The following is a 22,427-nucleotide window of genomic DNA, read 5'->3' as shown; positions in this document are numbered from 1 at the left end:
CTGTAGTAAGATGTGGATAAAATCAGGGTAACTCCAGACTACGCCGTTAACCGGGAAATTTCAGGGAGGGAACTTTTCAAGATAAAGAGCTTGTTAAGAATCATTATGCCTGGGACTATAATTAAAACAGACACCCTAGTTCAAAGGCCTCTTTGGTTAGTAAATCTAACTATAATTACTACCTTTCACTCTGTGCCTCTTTATGGGTCCCTCATTTGCAAACTGGGGTTAAGAAAGCACAGCTCTCTGTGTGTGGATGAAACAGACTATATAAAAGCACAGCTGTACAAAGGCAAACTTGTTTCTCCCAACTATCTCATGCTAAATATGACTCGGAAAAAAAGCAACTCAATTTAATTCCAATGCAGCAACTATTTTTGTCCCTGGACCTAAATATGCAGCAGACAGCTTGCCTCTACCACTTTACATTCCTCCCAAAAATTCACTCAGCTTGGATCAAATTCCATTTCCTTTAAATGTACAAATCCCCGTATCAGCTGCAGAACTTGACTATCACAGAGAGTTTTTCTATATCGAAGCTTTGAAATATGTTGTAATGCCACAGCAATGATGCCCCTGTGTAACATCTCAACTGTAACCAATGCTGACTGCAAAGCAAGTTCATGAACTTCAGTTGTGATATATCCAGTGCACCATTTTGTTCAGACTCCTAGTTGAACAGGTCAGGATTTTCAAGAGATGTAGTACTGTTGCTGCCCAGCTGGAAAACCTTCTGCTCAACAGCTTTATCTAGGTGCTTTGGTTGGTACCAGCCTCTGCCAATCCAGCTACCTTCCTTATTATTCCCTTCTCTTAGCCCAGAATGCACTTTTACATTGGTATTTCTAGATCTTTTAAAAGTACATACAGAAAAGCCTAAGACAAGGCAAGAGACAGCAAACACTGGTACCCAACAAACAAGTGCCATATGAGGTGGCAAGTTTTCAACTCTCCAGGAAAACTTCATTGTTTACTTCAAGGCCTTCTTATTTGATGAGTAACAAGAAAGGTCTATCAGACTTTTTAAAAGACTGCTATGTATGTTCCCTCTCTTAAATAAGCAGCCAAGTCCAGTCACACAGGTAGCTTTAATGACAGATACTGTCCACAGTTTCCTAGAAAAAAAGATGTCTTGGGCTCCAACAGGGATGAAGGTAACCCTAACAGAGGGCTGCTGGACTCTGTGATGGAGAAGTATGTTGAATGGGTACTTCTAAGAAATCTTACTACTGAAAGTGAACAAATGTATTTATGTTAGGTCTATCCCCTCCAACATACAGATGTTGACCCTCTCACTGGGAAGCATGTCCTGATGTGGTAACTGGAGGCTCAGTCAGGCTGGAAAGCCCACTCTTTCAGACTAATTCTCCAAGCTGCTTCAGGGTTCAGCTGTATAGATCATAGAATTATAGAATCATAGAATCAGCTGGGTTGGAAGGGACCTCCGAGATCATCAAGTCCAACCCTTGTAGCAGCACAAGGATAGGGCATGAAAGTGCAACAGTAGGGGGAAGCAAGTACAGTTAGATTTATTTTCAATGTCTAAATCAGATACAAGTGTTTAAGAAGAATTCAAAGTAAAAGGAATTCTGCCACGTGAAAATACCTTTAACGGGGTTAAGTAAATGCAGACACTCTTTTCTTGGAGCTTTTAAAAAACAAACACATTTAATCTCAACCTTTAAGTCTCCAGGTAATCTGCATGATTTAGCGATACAGAAAACCTTTCTAATGGCACTAAAATGCCATAGCCATGATAAATTGTATTTGTTAACAAGCTGTCACTAGGGACTGTTCAAAATAATTATCACCGTTTGTCTCAATTTGAATTTCTGCAAGTGTGTTATATGACTGCATTTAGTGGTGACAAGATGTCTTAAGTTTAACAGTGCATTTGCTTCCTTTTGCATGTTTGATGGTTGCATTAAAATAGTTATTTCTTAAGACAACTGAACACACCTAATACAAAAATATGACAGGATTTTTCATTGTTTTTTTCTCCTAGGACACTTAATGTTAAGTGTAAAGCTACCTAAAATGCTGCAACTAAGCACATACAACATCCTAATCTAACAGAGTAAGGAGGAAGAAAAGTAAAAAGGAAATCAAACGAAAGTCTGATATTCCTTATGATGGAAGTTGCTTTAACCTAGCACTGAAACAACAATGCAGATAGTAAGAGTTCCAATTTTTTCTCTCTACTAAAGGCGTGGATCTGACATGGGGAGAGCTTCAATAATCTTTCAGGTATATCTTCCTAAGAACACACATTCATCTAGTTTAAAAAAAACCAACAGTATCACTGTTATCATACTGAAACAAATTTTTATCTTCTTTAAACCCTTTCACCGGAATTGCTTTCACTTATGTGTACCATGCAATTAACCTACATATAACTACCCTTTATATTTTTAGCACTTAGTGCTGCACTATATAAACTAAACCTAAAAATAGGGAGCCTAAATGCTTACAAGTAGCTCAGTTTTGCAGCACGAGACCAGCTTTCAAACATGTGCAGTGTAGACTCCTGGTCAAATTTTGTTTCATTTCATTTGAATACTTGCTTTTTGGAATTCCTTATTAGAAAGGACAGTTGGAATATGGAACTTGGCCAAAACTATAAACAGATGTACTGTGAATTAATTCAGCAACAGTAAAAAAACGCAGGATACATGGGCAGAAGCTCTGGTAGTAACTTGACAATTGAAATTAAAATAATGGGAAATAAGTTAATTTCTATTTTTTGATTTTACAGTTCCAAGTCCTTTCAGGAACATATGGTTTACTCCTAGCCTTTAATGGCCTTTTACTTCATTAAGGTTTCCAGTTGGTAGGGATTTCACATCTTGACATCTCTCTGAACCTGAACCAGATCTACTGTTAATATGAAGTGGTTTCCCCTATTTTGCAGCTCTTTAATGAAACATAAGATTATTTTAAGTCCATAATCTTCTCAGCAGGATTATTGACTAGTAGGGCTGACCCTAATATTGCTCATCTGAACAGTGATCTGGCAGATGCACCAAGAAAACAAAGGCTAGACACATACCTGTCTGGAGGGTCTTGCAGCAAGACATAATAGAGGCTTTATGACTAACTACTTAAATCCGGTTTTATTTGACAATGCTAACCAGATGTCTTCTGGAAAACAAATCAAGTGTTTCAATCACTGCTGCTTAAATACATTCCTTGAATTTGGCCAACAAAGCTAAACAGAAGCTAGAGTCAGCCAAATCCAGCTCTTCTGAAGATGAGATAATAAATGAATCATCACAGACAGTGGAACAACGAGCCCTATATTATGTATGTAGCTTGAATCAACACAATTACCCCGGGGGGTGGGGGGAAGGAAAAAGTACAGGCAGTTGTGCAGGAAGTTTCAGCAGTTATAGTCTGAAAAGGGGTATGAAAGTCAACATATAGAGTGTTCCCACCATTTACAGCTACACCTTCCTGTGTACGTATCTGACACCTTGTTATCTATCTGCTGGAAAGGACAGAAAGCCTGGGCAGTGACCAGCAGTGTGTGCCAAGACATCTCCCCTCATCTGCAACTTGAACAGTGCAGAGAGTATGTCCACAACACCCTGCAGGAGTTGGCTATCTCCTAACAGCCTGGTATCATTTCAGTCTCACTGTGTTTGCCCTTTAATACAGCTATTTCACTCCTGCCCTTTATGCTGCCTCCCAGCTCATGAACAAGTGACAATACACAACAGCGAAGCCTGTACTCCCTCCACAGCTTTTTCTTTTTTTAAAGCAAAAGTGCTCTACACTGCTAATTGCAGTAACTGGAAGACAACTGCCCCTTGGAAATTCAAGTCTGCTCTGGCTCCCATCACTGCAACTGACTTATATCCACATCTGAGGGAGAATATAGAATAGTTCAAAAAATGTAGAAACAAAGAGAGTTCAGGTACATAGTAAGAATTTTTTTGTTGTTCCTTCACTTCATCATAGTTTGCAAGATTATCTGAGGCTAATGCATTCCAGTTTACTTTAGGCTTTCCTCTTAGGATATTGGACCTACACCTGTAATTAACTGCTAATGTTGCAAACCTGCCCAGGAGGTAAACAGGCACACTTACGATACACTCCAAGCAGCAAAGCAAAGCAACAGTACCACACTGCTGTCTCTCCTCCCAATGTTCATGCTTCACGCCTTATTGACTGTCAATTTAAGAATATAATACAGTTCAGAAAATGAGGATTAGTCTTAATTTACTTTTATAACCAAATATTTGTGTTGCTGCTGTAGTCTACAGCTGTTGTATCTGCACTCCCACCTGAAGATCACTGTACTTCAGGGACTTCCTCAGACAGTGGTTCTTCAAATACAACCATGCAACTGGCCAGATCTGTCAATGCACTGTGTCAGGGATGGGAGCTGTTTTATAGTGCTACCCTCTTGACCCTGGTTGAACACTCACTAAACCTCTTGGCCTCATGGACCAAGAACACCACAGGAAACATTGCAGTATGTGGCACTTGTTTCTTCAGCACAGGTAATAGCCTGCCTCAAGAAACAATGCCACTCTGAACAACATTTAACTCACAGCTCTGCTATTGTCCACACCAGACTCTCAGAGCTGGTCCAGCCACTCTGTAGATGTGAACAACATGAGACTAAACAAGTCAAGCAGTCCTTCAGCCTTGGAACAGAGCATACAGTCCAAGGGAAGAGCACTGATTTGACGATCCTGGCCTCATGCAGAGCCTAAGCTCTTCCTTTCCATCTGTTGTCTTCATCTCCTGTTTTCATTACTTCCTAGGAGGAAACAGTGGCATGAAGCAAAGTCACACAAGACTCCTCAATGGTCAGTATAATTTTGTTTCTATTTGAACATCTGTACGTGGAGAAACACCTTCAATAAGATGAACATGAAAACATTAGGAAGAGGCCACATAAGACAGGTTTTCAGGAAAGGTCAGTTTGAGCAGCTTGGCCCTGAGGGTAAGAAAATATGCACCTTGGATGGCACGTGTCACCCCATCTGCTTCATCAGGCACCCCAAGGGCCTGGCTCCTTCCCCAAAGGAAGGGAGAGTCTGCTTTATCCAATGCAAACAAAACAGTAAGGAAAAATACTGTATCTATCACTGCAACCCAAGAACTGCATAATTTTATAAACATTTAAATCATATTGCAATGGTACCATGACTATGAAGTGCAGCTGAAAATCTTCTTCTTCCCTAACCATCAGATTAAGCCACTGAGACCTTTAATTTGAAACGAAGTAACACAGCCTGGGTTAAATATATCAAGGCACTGATTTCAGTCAATGACAACTTTAAATTTTAATATAGGTTACATAAAGCAACTTCAGTTCTCAAGTACAGCTTCATAAGCTACTTTCAAGTAGCTTTCTACTTAAAAGCTACTTCATAAAGTAGCTTCATATTTCCCTTTGATTTCAAAGGGTAAAAGGCTAGTTCATAGTTACAAAAAGCTAAAATATCTCCTCCTACAACATCTACTGTCATATGCTGCATCCACTTGCACACTGTGATAAGCAGAGAATATGCTTATCCTCAATATGTAATATACAAAGTAAAATAATAAACTGCACAAAAATTAATGAAATAATCTTTTCCTCCTCCAAACAAAACATTACTTCCTGAAAAAGCATGCAGTGTACTTATTTCTCTCAAGACAGGTTGGATACCATACATTTCAATATTTCTAACCCTAACCTTTTATTCTTAAACCAAGTATTCCTTCACTGCTGTGCATGTCCACTACTCCATCTCCTACTTACTATAAAGAAAAGATTAATTTTTCTTTAGTTCTACTCCCTTCCAGTTTGTGCAAATGCTTTCCAGAGACAAAGGAGATTCATCCCACTCTTTCTGCACAGAGTACAGTGCATCTTTAATCCAATGTTATTCACTCCCCCCCACCACCTACTGCCCTATGGTTCACCTCAACTGAAGAATATGAAACACCAAGGAGATGCCAAAATGCAAGCTTCATCATGAGGCCAAGAAATGCAGAACTAAAGTTTCTATGCTAGCCCAATGGTGCTTCTCATGACACTAGTTTACTTCAAGCTCTTCTACGCTATAAACACATAACACTGAATTTATGTCCTACCCATCAAAAGGCTTTGGAAAACTCTGTCTTTTCTAAAGCAACAGGTAGCAGTTCAGCAGTTGTCACAATTTCAACAGTACTTTTACACTGAATGAAACTCTATTCTGGATACAGAGCTTTTAACCCAATTCTCCAAATACCATCAGAAGCACCAGTACCTTCCTGATTTCACAGTGCTGGCTGAAGCAGCAGCAGGGTAAAACTGATAAAACTTTAGTCAGTGCCTCTCTTCCTACTCAGAGAGCCTATAGGCAAGAATGAAATTACTGCAGTGTTGAATTCATGCTGTAGCTTTTTAGGACAGTTACAGGCCACAGAAAGTTGTTGTTTTAAAACTGCACTTATGAAAAAAATGTGGCTCAAGGAAAGAGCTTGAGGTTAAACAAATAAATAAATAAATCAATTGCATTCACTAAGTCAGCAGTATGAGGTCTGATAAAGATATCATCACAGTTGCTTCTCTCTCAGTTACTACCCTGAAAGTGCAAAGCTGAAATTCACTTTACTACCAAGGAATTGTACACAAGCCAGTTTATTTAACACAAATGGCTAACTAGTAAGTTGTAGTAATACTGAATAGCTTCTTTTTTATAATGAGCAGCAGCTCTAGAGAAAATCTCAGCAGAGTGAAGTAACTTCAGCTGTGTAAGCTGGGGGAAGCAGCATATATTACTTGGTTTCACACAAATATATCAGACATAAATGTATTTAAATAGAATATGAAACTGCAGTAGATACATTTCTGATAAAACTCAAGAAAATCGTGCATAATTTTAGCCTGCGCAGGGTTGCTTTTTTTTTTTTAACAGTCCAAAACAGAGAGTGGAAAAAATATTAGTATGAGTGATTAAAGTTCACAAAATGCTAACCACAACCAGTATTCTTTTAGTCTCAAGCAGGCAAATATTTTGATTTTGTAAGGAACTGGTAAGTGTGCCTGCAAGTGAACAGTATATGTTCCAAGGCTAAGGAGCTGCACAAATGTATTAATCCAATAATAAGTATAGAGGGCACACAGGCTATCTGCTGAGCCATGCATGAGCCAATAACACTGGCTGTCAAGACTCCCCTATTAAATGATAATGAAAAGCACCCAGTAAGAGACAGTGAAAATCAATTAACTGGGGAAATGGCAAGAGAAATAAAATATGGCGGTTGAACATTTCTCTATTCAGACATACAAAATGAAGCTTTCTTCATGTCTAAAAAGCAGAAATGTCAGGATAAACAAATAAAAAATACAATATTCTTTTAAAAATCAGGTTAACTCTGCAACCTGTAAAGAAACATCTAGGTTAACCTTTCCCCGAACACGGACATTCTGCTGTTATTTTAAACTTATTGTCTGCCCCAGGGACAGTCGATCTGCAGGCCTCCCCGCTGGCTGCCTGCCTCTGTCCTCATGGCTGCACTAACACAACACAATGGCTCCTATAACAGACTGTATAGGTACATCCCCAATGAAGGTACTAAGGGTAAAAATTGGTCTTTAAAAATATGCTGCACCCTTCTGCAAGAAACCACTTTTACCACTGGAGGAGTCCTTGCAAGCACCTTGTTTCCCATTTTCCTTTTCTGCCCTCTGTGCCTTTTCCAACTTCTCACAAGTAGCCACAGCCCTGGGAATGACACTTTAGAACAAGAGAAGAAATCTCCAAATGAAACACCCCAGATATGGTTCTTCATAAATGGACTAATTCAGGACTTAGTGAAATGGAAGGTACCACTTTGGAAACATGAAGATGGCCAAAAGAAGCAAGCTTTTCCCCTTTTCCATTCTAGATGCTCTTCCAGGTAACACATTTACTTGCCCCTTCATAGCGAAAGCATTTTTACCCTATTCCCTACATTTGAGTTGGTATATCCTGCAATGTTCCAGATATGCTGCAGGCAGAAAAACAAATAAACTTCTTCCAAAGCCTGCAGTTTGGATATGTTTCCAAAGACTGTGGCAAAAACTACTGTCCTCTTAGGACATGTCTGTGTAAGTACCAGCATCTTACCTCTCAGTACTGACTTGAGGTTCAGCTTGGCTTGTCTGTGCAGGTCCTCCACACAAGGTGGTCTTGAGGAGGGTAGGAAGACATTTTCCTGCTGGTGCCATGGAGCAGTATAGTGCACAGACCATCTACTCTCTTCATCTAGGTTGGAAACAGCTGCAGAGAGACACAATAATAAGAAAATTAAATGTTACTGCAGATAGCTCTATTGTGAAACCCCACATGTAAGTTCGCCGCACATCACCTAGAAATGATGTTTGCCACTGCAGACCCACCAAAACGCTCTCTAGAACCTCACTTCCCTAACAGTTATAAAACAAACTTCCTCTAATTTCTACTCTAAAATTATGTTCTGCAGGAAACAGCTTTCCCTCTTCCCATGTGTACACTTGCTATTTTATTTACTCTGAACTTGCAACTCTGTTTTCCCCCCTCTAGCTCTCAGTCTTCACCAAGGACATCAGTTTTCCCATCCCCTGGTCATGGCTTGCTCTGTGAAGTGCAAAATAGCTTCCTCTTGTTCAAAGGTGACCCTGGGAATGTGACAGTCCTCATGAGAGATTACAACGGGTTCATTTGTATTGGGAAACAACCTTGTCTGACCTCATGCTTGCTCAAACCAGGCAAGAAGATTCCACTGAAGCAAATAGATTAGCTACCTTCCTTTGTCATGAGTGGAAAGCAGATTTGAACAAAAGCAACTCCGTGGACAAATACTGCTCAGAGCACAACAGCACTGAAGAGGGATGTCTCTGGCCACCTCTTCACAGCCAATACATGCGCGAAAATAAAATACAGACCTTGTTCAAGTTCAAAGTTCCCTACAGACAGTCTAGCAATGAATCAGCCAAAGCACATATTGCAGAGATTTGTTTATCATTTATGCTTCCTGAGAGACTGCCACTGCCTTTTGTTTCAAGTTTATCATCAATAAAAACTTCTACAGTTGAATAGCCTTATCCCTCCACCCTGCTGTAAACAGAAAAAGGGCAGTTGGGGGTCATATTTTATGATCCTCCAGGCATCCTCTGGCCTTCAGCCAGTATGCTGCACACATCCTTGCTTTTTAGCTCTCCGAAGCAGAAAAAGCTGCTACAGCTGTGCTACCTCCCAAGCACCTGCCCTGCTGCCACAGCCCTGTTATCCTGGGCCTCCCTGTCAGCTCTGCATCTTCCCTTCACTGTCTTTGCTGCTGCGCTGCCTGTAGCATCATTTTGTGAAGTTTGTCTGATGCCCCTGTGGTAGCAGAAGACGTATGTAACAGTGGGAAGCAAAACAGAGCCAACAGCCTCCTGACATCTGAAAAATTACTCTTTCCTTAACATCATTGTGCATCTGCTGGGATCATTTCAGATGGAAATAACTGGTATTTTTTGAAGAAAATAAGCTACACATCTCACTTCAAAACCTATCTACAGCCTAATGCTCAATGCCTGCTTTTTCCTAAAAGGACTTAGGATAGTGGGAAGGTCCTTATCTACCTCTCCTCACATTTTTTAGATTAGTTTCAGACCTCGAAAAAGGTTTTTAAAGACTTTCAACGTCCTCATCTCTGAGTCTTGGTGCTGTATCCCATCCCCTCTCATAGACATACTGGCTGCAACAAGGCAGATGCTCATTCAGTCTGTACCCATTTTTCCTGTTCTTGCTAACCAGAGGTCAAACCTAAATCACGACAACCGGACAAGTCACCACCTACCTGGTTACAGCATCAATCACCCCGACCTAACAGAAAAAGTGACAGGTCACTGAAAGGCACCCTCGCCATGCCCTGACTGAGCAGGTGGGTGGGGAGGAGAGTAAGGCTGGAGGAGGAATAGGAGGAAACATCAGCCGCCAAGCCCACCGTCTGGCTGCAGTCCCGCAACACCAAAATTAGGGGTTTACTGCTCATGAGAGCAACATCGGTCATCAAAACTACTCAACGGAAGTGCTGTGCACATTTGCCAACTAATCTCTCTAGCGTGATTTGTTTGTCCTTCATGACTTAAATAAAGAATCGTGACTTTGAAAGCCACTCTGAAACTAGAACATCTTTAAAAAACAAACTTCTTCTCAGAACAAGCTTTATGTAGATACCTCACGGGCATCTGCACAAGCAGAGACAGATGTCTGACAAACCATGAGGACACACAGCCCAACACCTGGGCACGACTGACGCGACACCGGCACACCCTGTCTTGTCACCGATTTCCTCATTTCACTCTGAGAACTTTGGCTCCTTCAATATCACCATGACAAAGCATTTCCAAAGCAACAGTGTCCTAACGCAGAGGTCCTAAAGCCCCTCACAAGGCTGCCTCCACACGCTCCACAATGATCAACGAAGAAGAGAGAAACTTAAAAGAGGTTGCAGGAAGCAGGAGCGAAGCCGAAGGGAACCACACTTTCCTGCAGAACTGGGCTGCCTCCCGAAAAGATAGGGAGCACATGCAGCTACTTACTCTTTCTCTTGAAAAGTTTCATGAGAGATTTAAGCTTTGTGTTGATGAAAACCACCATTTTCAAGGTGTGGAACTGCGATCCTGGACTTGAAGTCCCGTAGAAAGGAGCTGCAGAAAGGTGACTCCCAGATTGATCCTGTTCAAACTCCACACATCAAATTTCTCTTCTCCAGGCTTCTCCCCTCCGTATTTCTTTCCTGAAATCACTTTAAATCTGTCTAGACCTTTCTGATGGACGAAATAATTTACAATTCTTTAACCTGAATTCTTGTCCTCACATGTAACCTTGCGTGCTGAAAACAGCCAGTTTTAACAAGCAAAACAGGAGAAAGAAAAAAATTCCAGTTGTTATTCACGTTTGCGCAGGACCAAATATCGGGCTTTCTTGCCGTGCACGCAGTTACTCTGCTCTTGTTCTCCTTCTTCCCTCCGCTCTCCAACTTCGGCTACTACAGAAAGTCCCGAGCTGGCAGGTGCTTGCGCTCCTTCCCATCGCTCCAGCGGGCTCTGCCGCCGGAGCAGCAGGAGACGCCGGCACCTTCCCAGCCGCCGCCCTCCTCCCGCCGCACCTCCCCGGTGCCCGCCGGCGGCGGGGGGGCCGGGCAGCCCCGGCCTCCTTCCAGTTGCAAATGAGTGTTGCATTTTCGTGCAAATCAGGACGCCCTGCTTTCCCACCGCTCCCAATCTATCTCCTTCTCCCTCCCCTCCCCCCCTCCCCCTTTTTTATTTTCACCCCCTCGCTCCCACTTTATTAAGGATCAAGAGCGCGGCTTAGCTGGCTGAAACACAGAGAGTGTCGGTTCTGCATTGCCTCCCTTTCCAGCCCACTGCTCCCCCCACAGTCACTGTCATTGCCTGGGACATCAGCCCACTAATTTTACATATTGAATTTCATTCAGTTACCTCCTAATTTATTCTTATTAGCGTCATCTCAGACCAAATACATGGAAAACAAAATCGAGTTATTTCTGGCTAATAGAGGATCTGTTATTCATCAAACGAAATTTGTGCAGGGAGATGAAATAGCCCAGCTTTTTGAGATGCACATTATATCCTCATGTCTTAAAAAATGTATCTGCACAGAGGCCTACAGCCATGCTTCCTAGGAATGAACTGCAATTTTGCAGAAGTTAAAGGGAAAATTCTAAGCACCAAATGAATGTGCTCAGCAGGGCATGCCCTTCGAACAATGTTCAGGCTCAAGAAGCAAGCCTTCCCTCACAAAGCAAGCTTAGGAAACCCCCTCGGGTTAACAATGAGAAGGATTTTTTCCTCAGGAAAAGAAAAATGCCAGCAGTAGGGGGCTCAGGCTGACCCCAAAGCTGCAGCAGGATCTGGCCTCTGGAGCACAGCATGTGAAAAGCAGATGCTCCACAGGAACTTCTAAGTTTCACCAAACAGTTGAGACTCAGCAGTGTGCAGAACAGACTGCAAATGAAGTCTGTTCATCATTGTCTGAACACACTATTATCAACATTTTATCAGTATTTTCCAAATCCAGAGATTTTACAATTACAACATGGGTTTGACATCACAACTGCCATTAGCACCAGGTCTCTCCAGCAGCTGCTCATCCAAGACACATTTTGAGTGGCTCACCTCTGCCAAAGGGACAGGAGACCACAGTGCCATGGAAGCAGTGGCAGGGAAAGCACCTCTGCTTTTTTGCATTGATTTCCATCAAGCACCTTACATAAAAAATTTACTCTGGCATCAAACTCGGATATCAAGATAACTATTTAGTGTTTGTTTTGAATCAAATACACAATAATGCTCCTGTTATAAATTTGCCATTACCCAAACATCATTAAACCAGCTTTAAATGCATGCTTGCTGGACACACTCTGAAAATGAGTGCAGAGTGACTCCATTTCTAACACCAGCAACACTGCCATCCAAGAGGAAACCAAGAAGGTGGTAACTCCTTTTCTAGGGTGGTGTCAATGTGTTTTAGGATGCAGGAAGTGCCTTTTCCTACACGTGCCTCTTCCTTAGCATGTAAGAAGTGGAGCACTTGCAAGGGGGAAGGAGACAGTTTCAAGCTAGAAAATGAGGGAGACTGGGCTACTAAAAGCAAGATAAGACTCTTCACAAGGTCTTTATGGAATCTCAAAGTCTTGCAAGCCCTGGGAAGCAAGATTTGTTCCCTTTTCATGGTCAAGCCCCTGTGAATCAACACAATCCTGGGTACTTTGGACGGCTCAGGGAACCCTTACCCATTTCACCTCGGGCTACAATGTGTGCCAAGTGCAGTGGTTTTGTTATTGCATCCTCAACCTATCCTGGAGCATTTCTCCCTCCAAAGAACAAGCACTTGATCACTGACCTCTAGCCCTGATCTCCAGTATGGAGGCAGACTTTCAAACCCAGTAACAAACAATACCTAAGTTGATGTCTGCCTTTCACCACCCACCCCCCTCGCCGTCCCATCCCCCGCCCTCGACTTTGCTTCCACCTTCCCTCAGGTCATGCTGTTAAAGAGGTCAAACATCAAAAATGGCTATCATGAGGGGCTACCCCTCAAAAAAACCCCATCTGGCTACTTGTGTCTGCATCTCTGAGAATCTGCACTAGTTCAACAACAACCAAAACATCTTCCCCACTTGAGACAAACCCACTGACTTCCATGAAATTCATCAAGTTGTCTCAATCCTGCTTTTTTAAAATGTTTTTCCCGTAACAGGCAACTGTTGCTGCAATTGGCATCTAATGGCAGTTCTCTGAGAACTGTAAACATGAAATGACTGTGCTCCTCTGCACTTTTGCCTCTCTACGTTGAGAGAAGGAAAAGATGGGGCACTTTGAGAAAATTTATACTGCAGTCACTACATAGATAAAGGACTTTAGCCTCCAAGGTTGCCAATCCAGCAGACAAACCCACAAAAATCTTCACCAAACAACAACTAACCCATCTACAATTAACTTGATAGGAAAAATTTAAAAGTTTGTTAAAGCTGCATAAACCCAACATCAACAGTAGGTGTGTACACACTGATATCCTTCTTTAAAAGCAAATGACTCAGAGACAAGTAGCAGACTGGGGAGACCTTGCTCTGTGACACACTTGCTACTCCACCTTGGACAAGTTAATATTAAACTACCACCTCGGTTACCACATCCTTACAAGCAGGGATCACACTCACTTGCCACCACACAAGGATCACAGAAATACAAAGGAATCAGGAATATCACAAGGAATACAGAAAATATGGTCATGTTCAGCAAATGCTGATTTTCACTTCATACCGGATGGGATTGGTCACAAAGTCTGGCTCAGAAGAAACTCCTTTCTAACAAGTCAGGGACTGAAACAAAGAAAATGAGAGGCAAAAGATGCAGTGCCAAACGGCATCCTCAAAATCATGACTGTGCAATGAATTCATTAGCAAACCCCTTTTTTTTAGTTCATATTAAAATACTTTTTAAATCCTTGAGTGGTTAAATTGATTCTAATTTTCTAGTAGAGGCCACATAGGTCCAGAGAGAAGTGAACAAGAGCGGCTGCTTGCACATGGCATGCCTGAAACGCTGTAGCCATTCCTTCACTCCTCTTCCTGCTCTATCCCCTCTTTAGAGGGGCTTTCCAGCTGACCTGCTCCCAGCCAGCCATCTGGGACAGCAACCGCTCTCCACTCACAGTAACATAAAAAATCAGCACCTGTGAAACAATCTGGAAATATTCGCCCTCCACAGAAATATTTCCAGCTAGCCCCTGGCAGATGGGAGGGGGAAGAGGGGACTCTCCTGTGTAGCCCCCATTCACAAATCAGTGCCCTGAACCTTGCACCAGTGCACAAGATCCACTGAAGAAGCTGAGGCTTTATAAAAAAGTAAATGTTGAAAAGTGAAGTACTTGAGTTGTTCATAACTACAGCCAGAGCAGCTGCCAAGCAGCAGCCCCAGTGTCAGCTGTCCACAGGGACACTATGGAATCAGTGACAATCAGCTAATGTTCTCTTCCTAATCACCAGCCCATACATATATGCAATACAGCATTTAGGAAGTATTTAAGTTAAAAAAAGTTAAAGTATTTTAGAATAGTTAAAGCAACCCATCCCTGTTCCATCCCACAAACGAAGACAAATTTTACCACTTTATTTTCATGAAGGAGAGGATACACATGTATCAAGTTCATTAATGGAATGATGCATCAAACTACTAGAATATACTATCACCTCAAAACCTAAACGTCAAGTTGCAGGTCTTAGCAACTTTATTTGGACAACTGAAATATTCACATTAAACAACTGTGTAGCATTCATGACATTTTAAGAGGAAAGACAAAGTAGAACCATTCAACTGAGCTGGGAACTGCATCGTGAGAGCTCTTCCAGTGGGACTCTATTCAGTGCTCAAAAGGGAAAGTGGAAATGCTGGCAAGCAGAGGTACTCAAAAACAATTAAATCAATGCCTTTGCTTTTTACAAACACATCATTTAGTCGCTCGAAATGAGTTTCCATTGTACCGCACTACAGCAGCTTGCTGGGGATGCGTGGGGAAGAAGCTGTTAGAGGGCAGTTGTTTCCAGCATGTCTGCAGGGATGGGTCCGTGTAGGACATGCTCAGGATTGCTCCCCTGCCATCCCCACCCACCCACTCTGAGCAGCTGTGGTGTCTGGAGGGGTGAGGCTATGGAAGTGACTCCCACGCACCCCCTCCCCAGGCTGCATAGAGGCACCCCGGCATCTGCAGGGTAAGCCTGAAACCTGAGGAGGGTAATAAACCCTTCCCTGCAGGTCAAAAGGCTCCTTCTTGGCTCAGACCAATACCACCCAGCTTTGAAAGCTGCACTTTTACTTCCGGGTGAGACTTCCATGACAAACATCAAGAAGGCCAAAATGCCTCAAGTGTTTTCAAAATTAGTGCCCAAGCTTTGTGCCTGTTCTGGCCACGTTCACCCATGCTGCCAACCACTTGCTGATGCCTAAATGGAATCCAAGACACCCTCGCACAGCACAGGAGTCAATAATTTATGGTCAGAATGGGTTTCTCCCTCCCTTAGACCTCGTGCCAGCTGGTCCTCTCCCGGCATCTTTCAGGAGAACAAAAGTGCTTCCTCCACAAAGGCCATTCCAGGCAGCACTGCATTCAGCTGCCCTCCCGTCTCCAGCTCCGCTCGCTCACAATGGCCTCTTTCAAGGCAACCTCAGCCTTGGTGAAGCATGATACTTCCCCAGCTATTGAGATATTACAATTCATTAAACCTGGGATCAGGAGGAAGAGGAGGAGAATGCACAGGGGAGAGGGAACAAAGGAAAAAAAAGTATTTTATCCTAAAGCCACTAGAACAAAACATCAAGAAGGACCCAATCCCCAGTAAAGGGGCAGGGGACCCAGAACTGAGCCTGTCTCTGTGGGGGCAGGTATTGCTTGAAAAGAGGGTACCCGGCTGTGCCCTCCTTTATCCAAGCTCATAAAGGATTATGGCTGCAGGCTCTGGGAAAGGGGCTGCCTGGCGCGGGCAGGGGGAAGAGGGAGCAAGATGAGAAGGAGAAGCAACACGACCTAAGCCAGAGAGGACAGAAAAGCAGCAGACTGATTGATCTGATGATCCTATTTAGGTCACAGCACAATAAAGCTAATTCATTCCTTTGACAATTGAAAACATCTTTCCACAGGATCCTCTATCATGCAAACACATCAGCAGAGAGAAAAGGCAGCATTTGGGCAGGGCTGCCAGCAGACAAAGCAGCTGTTTCTTTTGGTTAGAGCATCTCCTCATACACTGTAATGGCAGGCAAGAGAACAGAAAACATTTAGTGAATGTGCAATTTTATTTTAAATTGCAGTGCACAATCCTCTTTCCTTTGGCCATTCCTGAACCCCAGCTAAGGCAACTTCAGCTCCCAGAAGAGTACTGTTCTCTCTCACTAGGAGTACCTTCTTAAAATGTTACTAGGAAATATTCTCAATTTAAATTCAGAATTCACCTGAATGCTCCCATGCTATGGCTTGTCCTGAAGAGCTGATAAAAAATGGCTGAGGTAAGTAAATTAGTCTACAAAATCTTGACTTTTATTTGCCCTAATAATGCACCATAGAGAATCATAGAATCAGCTGGGTTGGAAGGGACCTCAGAGATCATCAAGTCCAACCCCTGATCCACTACCACCGTGGTTACTAGACCATGGCACTAAGTGCCACATCCAGTCTCATCTTAAAAACTTCCAGGGATGGAGAATCCACCACCTCCCTGGGCAGCCCATTCTAATGCCTGATTACCCTCTCTGTAAAGAAGTTCCTAATATCTAACCCAAACCTCCCCTGGCACACCTTAAGACCATGCCCTCTTGTCTTACTGCTGGTTGCCTGGGAGAAGAGACCAACTCCCACCTGGCTACAACCTCCTTTCAGGGAGTTGTAGAGAGTGATGAGGTCTCCCCTGAGCCTCCTCCTCTCCAGGCTAAACAACCCCAGCTCCCTCAGCCTCTCCTCACAGGACTTGTGTTCAAGTCCCTTCACCAGCCTTGTTGCTCTTCTCTGGACCTGCTCCAGCACCTCAATATCCTTCCTGAACTGAAGGGCCCAGAACTGGACACAGTACTCCAGATGTGGCCTCACCAGCGCTGAGTACAGGGGAAGAATCACTTCCGTGGTCCTTCTGGCCACACTGTTCCTGATCCAGGCCAGGATGCCATTGGCCTTCTTGGCCACCCGGGCACACTGCTGGCTCATGTTCAGCTTCCTGTCAATCCACACTCCCAGGTCCCTCTCTGCCTGAGTAGCCAGCCCTTTTTTCCATAATCGGTAGGCTGTCTTCTTTACCCTAATTTCCTTCAAAATCTCCCTGTTCAGCCAGACTGGTCATCTTCCCCACCGGCTCGCCTTTTGGCACACTGGGACAGCCTGCTCCTGTGCTTTCAAGACTTCCTTCTTAAAGTATGTCCATCCCTCCTGGACCCCTTTGTTTTCAAGGGTTGTTTCCCAGGGTACACTCTGAACTAGTCTTCTGAATAGGCCAAAATCTGCCCTCTGGAAGTCCAGCATAAAATCCTTCTCTTCTGAATTAGTGATGGAAAGAATACTAGGCAGACAAGTTTGCAAGTCTTCTTATTAGAATCAACCTGTAGGATTAGGAGCAAAACTAACAAAAATCAGACTACAAAAATTCCATTTCTGAACTTCTGTCCCAGATCGTCTCCCTGTAATTCCATCTTTGCCAGCTGTGCACTTGTGCATCCACACTAATATCCAAGAGACATCTTCAACTAATCTCAGTCTGCATTCTCCTTACAGGCGTCTGAAGGGGACATGCTGCCTGCTCATTTCATTTATTTAAAGGTCACAGAAAGAATTTTTGTAGCCTATCTCAGCCACCCCGCCCAACATTGCTCTTTGGCATACTTTTATTTATATACAGATTATCCTGATAACAGTGACTGGCAGATCTTTTTTTTTCCTTCTTTCTGCTGACTCTCAATAAACTCTCATTTGAGCTTGGGAACATACTGTGTTAAAATTAGACCAGTACATCGTATACTTTCCTAAGAACTTTTACAACCTATAAACGAAGAAAAGTTAAGCTCCTTGTGTCCTACTTACAGGGCCTGGGACCAGTTTATCACTATATGGGTATAACCAAAGCCGTGTATTCTACACCCTCTATGTCATTTCTGATGGACTGTTAATAAATGGATTGTTTGCAGCAGGTGCCCAGGGCACACCTGACACCTCAGGCTACAAGCTGGATGTTAAAGAAACCCTGCGAGGCAGAGGAGTGTGTCTTTGTCTTCACACCAATGACTCAACTGTGATAACTCCCCTCTGGGGAGGCATTCCACCTTCACACCTAGCCTGAAGGGGCATCTCTGCTAATGGGTCACAATGGATGGGCATAATAGGCAGCTGCAACACCCAGACCATCAAAGATTCCAAAAATATCCCATGACTCACAGAGTTAAATTACCCATTGTGAAACTCCCTGCCCTGGGGGAGGTACTGGGCATTCCCACCTGAACATGAGTATATATAAACTTCGGGTTTGGGGACTTTGGGTACCACTTGTCAGATCCAGAGGAGGATCAGAAGTTCAACAGGACTGTGACTGCCACTCTCGACAAGACTGCGATCATTACTTCAACAGGACTGTGACCATCATCTGGACCAACAGGTTTCCTTTCCTTTTACTCTGCACCCAGTGGGGCCACGTGGTGCTCAGCACAGGGGCTAACAAACCCCATTCTGTTCTTGTCCCAGGGTGCTGGGTTATACATCTGTCCTTGGGGGTTAAACCCAGTTTTCTCTGTTTCACTCTATTTATTGTAATCTTTTTAGTAAATAGTAACTCTGACTTATAATCTCCCTTGAGTTGGGTTCATTTCTCCCACTGATTTACTTTTAAATCCGCACACCTTGGAAAATACCAACTTGCATACAATTACGCAACTGCTCATGCCAAAATCAAGCACCATGTACCCACTCACTGTCTCCCACAGCAACTTGAAAAAAAAAGTTTTATTCCTTAGCTAGAAACTTTCAAAAACTTTACCTGAAAAATGTTATCTGCATGACACAATGCTAAGAAGATAAGTAAAAGTGAAGGTTAACAAATAATAAAGGGACAGTAGTGACATTAGGTATTGCCCCTAAAGCCCTAGATTTTTGACAAAATCTGAAAATGTGGATGTGCTCCAATCAAGAATGACACAATCCGCCCTGAAATACAATAGTCTCCAAAATAAAGAAAGTATCAAGTTCACATAACAGTCATCTAATAATTATGTTGCTGCAGGACTCAACAACCCATAGGGAAACAACTGCACCAACGTCTGTACCACAGCATCTCCAAAGAATGTCTTTGGCTGGCCATGGGTGTGTGGATCTCAGACATGATCAAATACTAACAGATTGGGAAAACAATTTTTAAGATTATATTTGTGTGTTCAGCATCTTATTAGAAGTCCTCAATAAAGCCAGATGAAAGGACAGCCTTCACACAGCTAATTGGTTGAACTTTCAAAATTCATAATGTGAATACCAACCTAAAATTTTATTACCATTGGTTTGATTAAAAGTTTCAGAGATACAAATATCCTTGTTACTAATCATACAGGATCTAGCAGCCCAAACCTCACAATATACCATGGTCAGTCAACATTAACAACTGAATAGTTGTGGGGTTTTGGGTGAAATGCATCTAACAGCTTAAATGATGCTACCATGAAAAATGTTCCTTGACACCAAATATCTTCAGAAAGCACTAGTGAGCACACCATCTTTTGTGTATTGTGGCAACAGTTTCAGTAAAGAAGTATGTGGGGGCATTAAGCAAACAACAGGCATCACCATCTTCTTCATCAAAATCTAACCCATAAAAGACTAAGAAATGGAGATTCTCTCCCCTCCCGCTTTCAGTCTGCCATTTCTGCCTCTATTTCCTGCCAGACAGGGAAGGAGTAGACCCCAGCTTTTTCTACAGGATCTGCACTGCAGACATCTACACGTTTTCCTATTTAAAAAAACTAGTTATTCTCTTCTGTGTCTGGAGACTTTCAGAAAACCAACCAAACAGTAAAGTTGCAATGCAACAAGGGGTTTGACATACACTGTTTAAAATGAAAGATACCATTTTTAGTTGCAAAAATGTCTCTTTTGGTATCCTTGGTTTCCCCACTAAGCATAAAATATAAATGTCAGAAAAGTTTGCATTTTTTTGGAAGAGTTGAACTTGGAAAAGGTGAATAAGTGTAAATATAAAACTTGAGACAGCTGATGCTAGTCTTAAACTTGTTTCTTAGAGTACTTTCACTGTTTGTATCTGAAAACCTCTGAAAGTGTGCAGCTATGGCACCATCACCTCCACTTCAGCTCTGAACGGATCACAGGCTGTGTAACTTGGCATCATGTCTTCCAACTAACTTGTTTCCAGTGGTGAACTCTCACTTGAAGACAACTGAAATGCAAGCACACATCCACAATTCAGATCAGCACCGCTTACACTAAAACTACCAATTTATTTTTGGAAGAGCTTCTGAATGTATCATCCCACTAATGAGAGATACATTGCAACTTGAGAGATTTCCAGCACTTGATTGGAGACTGGAGACACCACACAAATAAATACAGAGACAACCAAGAGGACCCTAAAAATAAATTTCTATGCAGAAATAACATGGGTTTTCCAACCCAGACATATGCTGAATAAATTTCATTCTTGAAACTTTCCAGTAGCTGTTAAAATGACAGTAGTTAACTTCAATCCCAGTTCACTTAAGTTAGACACAAGCACTGCCTAACAGGATTCCTGCTTTGCCATCATGCAAGGAATTGTCTAAGCTGATGCATGCCAAAACTCAGTTCACATCCTTGTTTTCAACCATGGCTAGTTTGAAGAACATAGTTGAAACTACAGCCATTAAGTAGGCTGTAAAGTATCTGACACATCCCACAGTATCTGCTATTCTGTACAGAGCACACACCCTGCTCCAGGAATGAATAAATTAAAACACTGTATTCATATAAGGCTTCAAAAATACTTCTTTTTATGTCAGGGCAATTAGCATCCTGCTCCTCTTTAAATTATTTATAAACCTATCAGGAAAAGGCTAGAGTCACACTCAGGGGAAAAAATTGTGCTCACCTTCAGCTACTGGACATAAAAGTGTCTTTTTCTCTGATGGTATAAATTATTTACCCTAACATTGCTACCAGCATCTGCTTAGGGACCTGCTCACACCCACCAAAGAGCAGCCCACTGCTCCTGGCCTAGTCATAGCATCATGTTTGTGGCAAGTATCTGACAAAAAAAGATGGCCAGGTCAGTTAAAAACTGAGGCTGAGAACAACCATGAGGGATCATTCAGTTAGGAGAGGTGCCAAACCTGCTTTGGCAATGCTACCCAGTTACAAGTTTAATTAGCCCTCCCTGGAACACATAACGAAACTGCATAGAAATGGTTTTATAAACTTCTATCGATGCCTTAAGCAAAGACAAATGTGCTCTGCAGCCCTTGTGTTTAGAACTTCACTGTTCTTAAACTCCTTGTCAAAACACCTAAAGGACAACGGACAAACAAAGGACACTACTGAACCAGAGGAGGAAAAGTCATCATAGCTCAAATCAGAAATCAGACAGACGGGATGAGACCTTTGGGATGAGCAGCACATTGCCACTGACACCTCACAGGGCAGCTAGCTGAGCATTCCCACAGAAAAGGCATCATAGTCAGATATTTTGCCTTTCAACCACAGCATATACAAGTTTTATCTCTTCTCCACTAGCCTAAGTCTTCACCAACACCAGTTCATGCTCAGCTGGTGGGAATCAGCCCTCACCAGTAAACCTAGTTGGTTGCCAGTACATTGAGATACAATTTCCAAACAAAAGCCAGGATCTGCAGCCTAACAGCCACAAGCAGTGCTTTGGGGAATTCAGCCTTCAAATTAGTACTAGTCAGGCCACAGACTGCCTGCCTGAGCACAGAAGACACGGGGAGGCTGATTAAGTACCCTTCTGCTGTGACTGGAGAGGTGGTGTCGTGGGGGTTTGCATTTATTCTCTTTCAATGACTCCAAGTCAAAACTGGTCAGCTTACAAGTCAGGCGCTGTTTCTGTAACTGCTGTAGTGGCAGGCGCTGCTTGCAATCCAAAATTCAAGCTGTGCCTTTCCAATCATGCATCATCCCCATAATCCACATCCCACGCTGCAGTGTATTACAGCACCAATTGAGACGTAATTGCGATGAGCCACTTAAAGCATTTTTCTGATTAAAAAAAGAAAACACAAGAAAAAAACCCCTCTGCCCCAATTTCTGCTTAGGCATAAGAATGTCACCATTATTGACTGTTTTGCACTGTGTATGCTTAGAATAGATCAGATCCAATCTATCTGTCAGCTGCTTATTAGCAATTTCTTAACTGTGCAACCCTCGTGTCTCCTTTTGTGCTTT

At 42.7% G+C, this 22,427-nt stretch overlaps 1 protein-coding gene across 11 annotated transcripts in view; it reads right to left on the bottom strand.

Annotated features, from left to right (window-relative positions):
- The window catches only part of NHSL1 (NHS like 1), a 182,395-nt gene that overhangs the window by 46,458 nt on the left and 113,510 nt on the right, over positions 1 to 22,427 (bottom strand). For 10 of the 11 annotated variants that reach the window (XM_064649342.1, XM_064649341.1, XM_064649331.1 and 7 more), the window contains exon 2: positions 8,097 to 8,249. In XM_064649342.1, the coding sequence (XP_064505412.1) occupies positions 8,097 to 8,249 (153 nt within the window). Of the gene's footprint in view, positions 1 to 8,096; positions 8,250 to 10,537; positions 11,073 to 22,427 lie in introns of those variants that run through there. The other variant, XM_064649339.1, reaches the window with a different exon arrangement.

Source organism: Pseudopipra pipra, chromosome 3 (assembly GCF_036250125.1).
Source record: "Pseudopipra pipra isolate bDixPip1 chromosome 3, bDixPip1.hap1, whole genome shotgun sequence".
NCBI lineage: Eukaryota > Metazoa > Chordata > Aves > Passeriformes > Pipridae > Pseudopipra > Pseudopipra pipra.
This window is presented reverse-complemented; position numbering and strand designations above follow the sequence as displayed.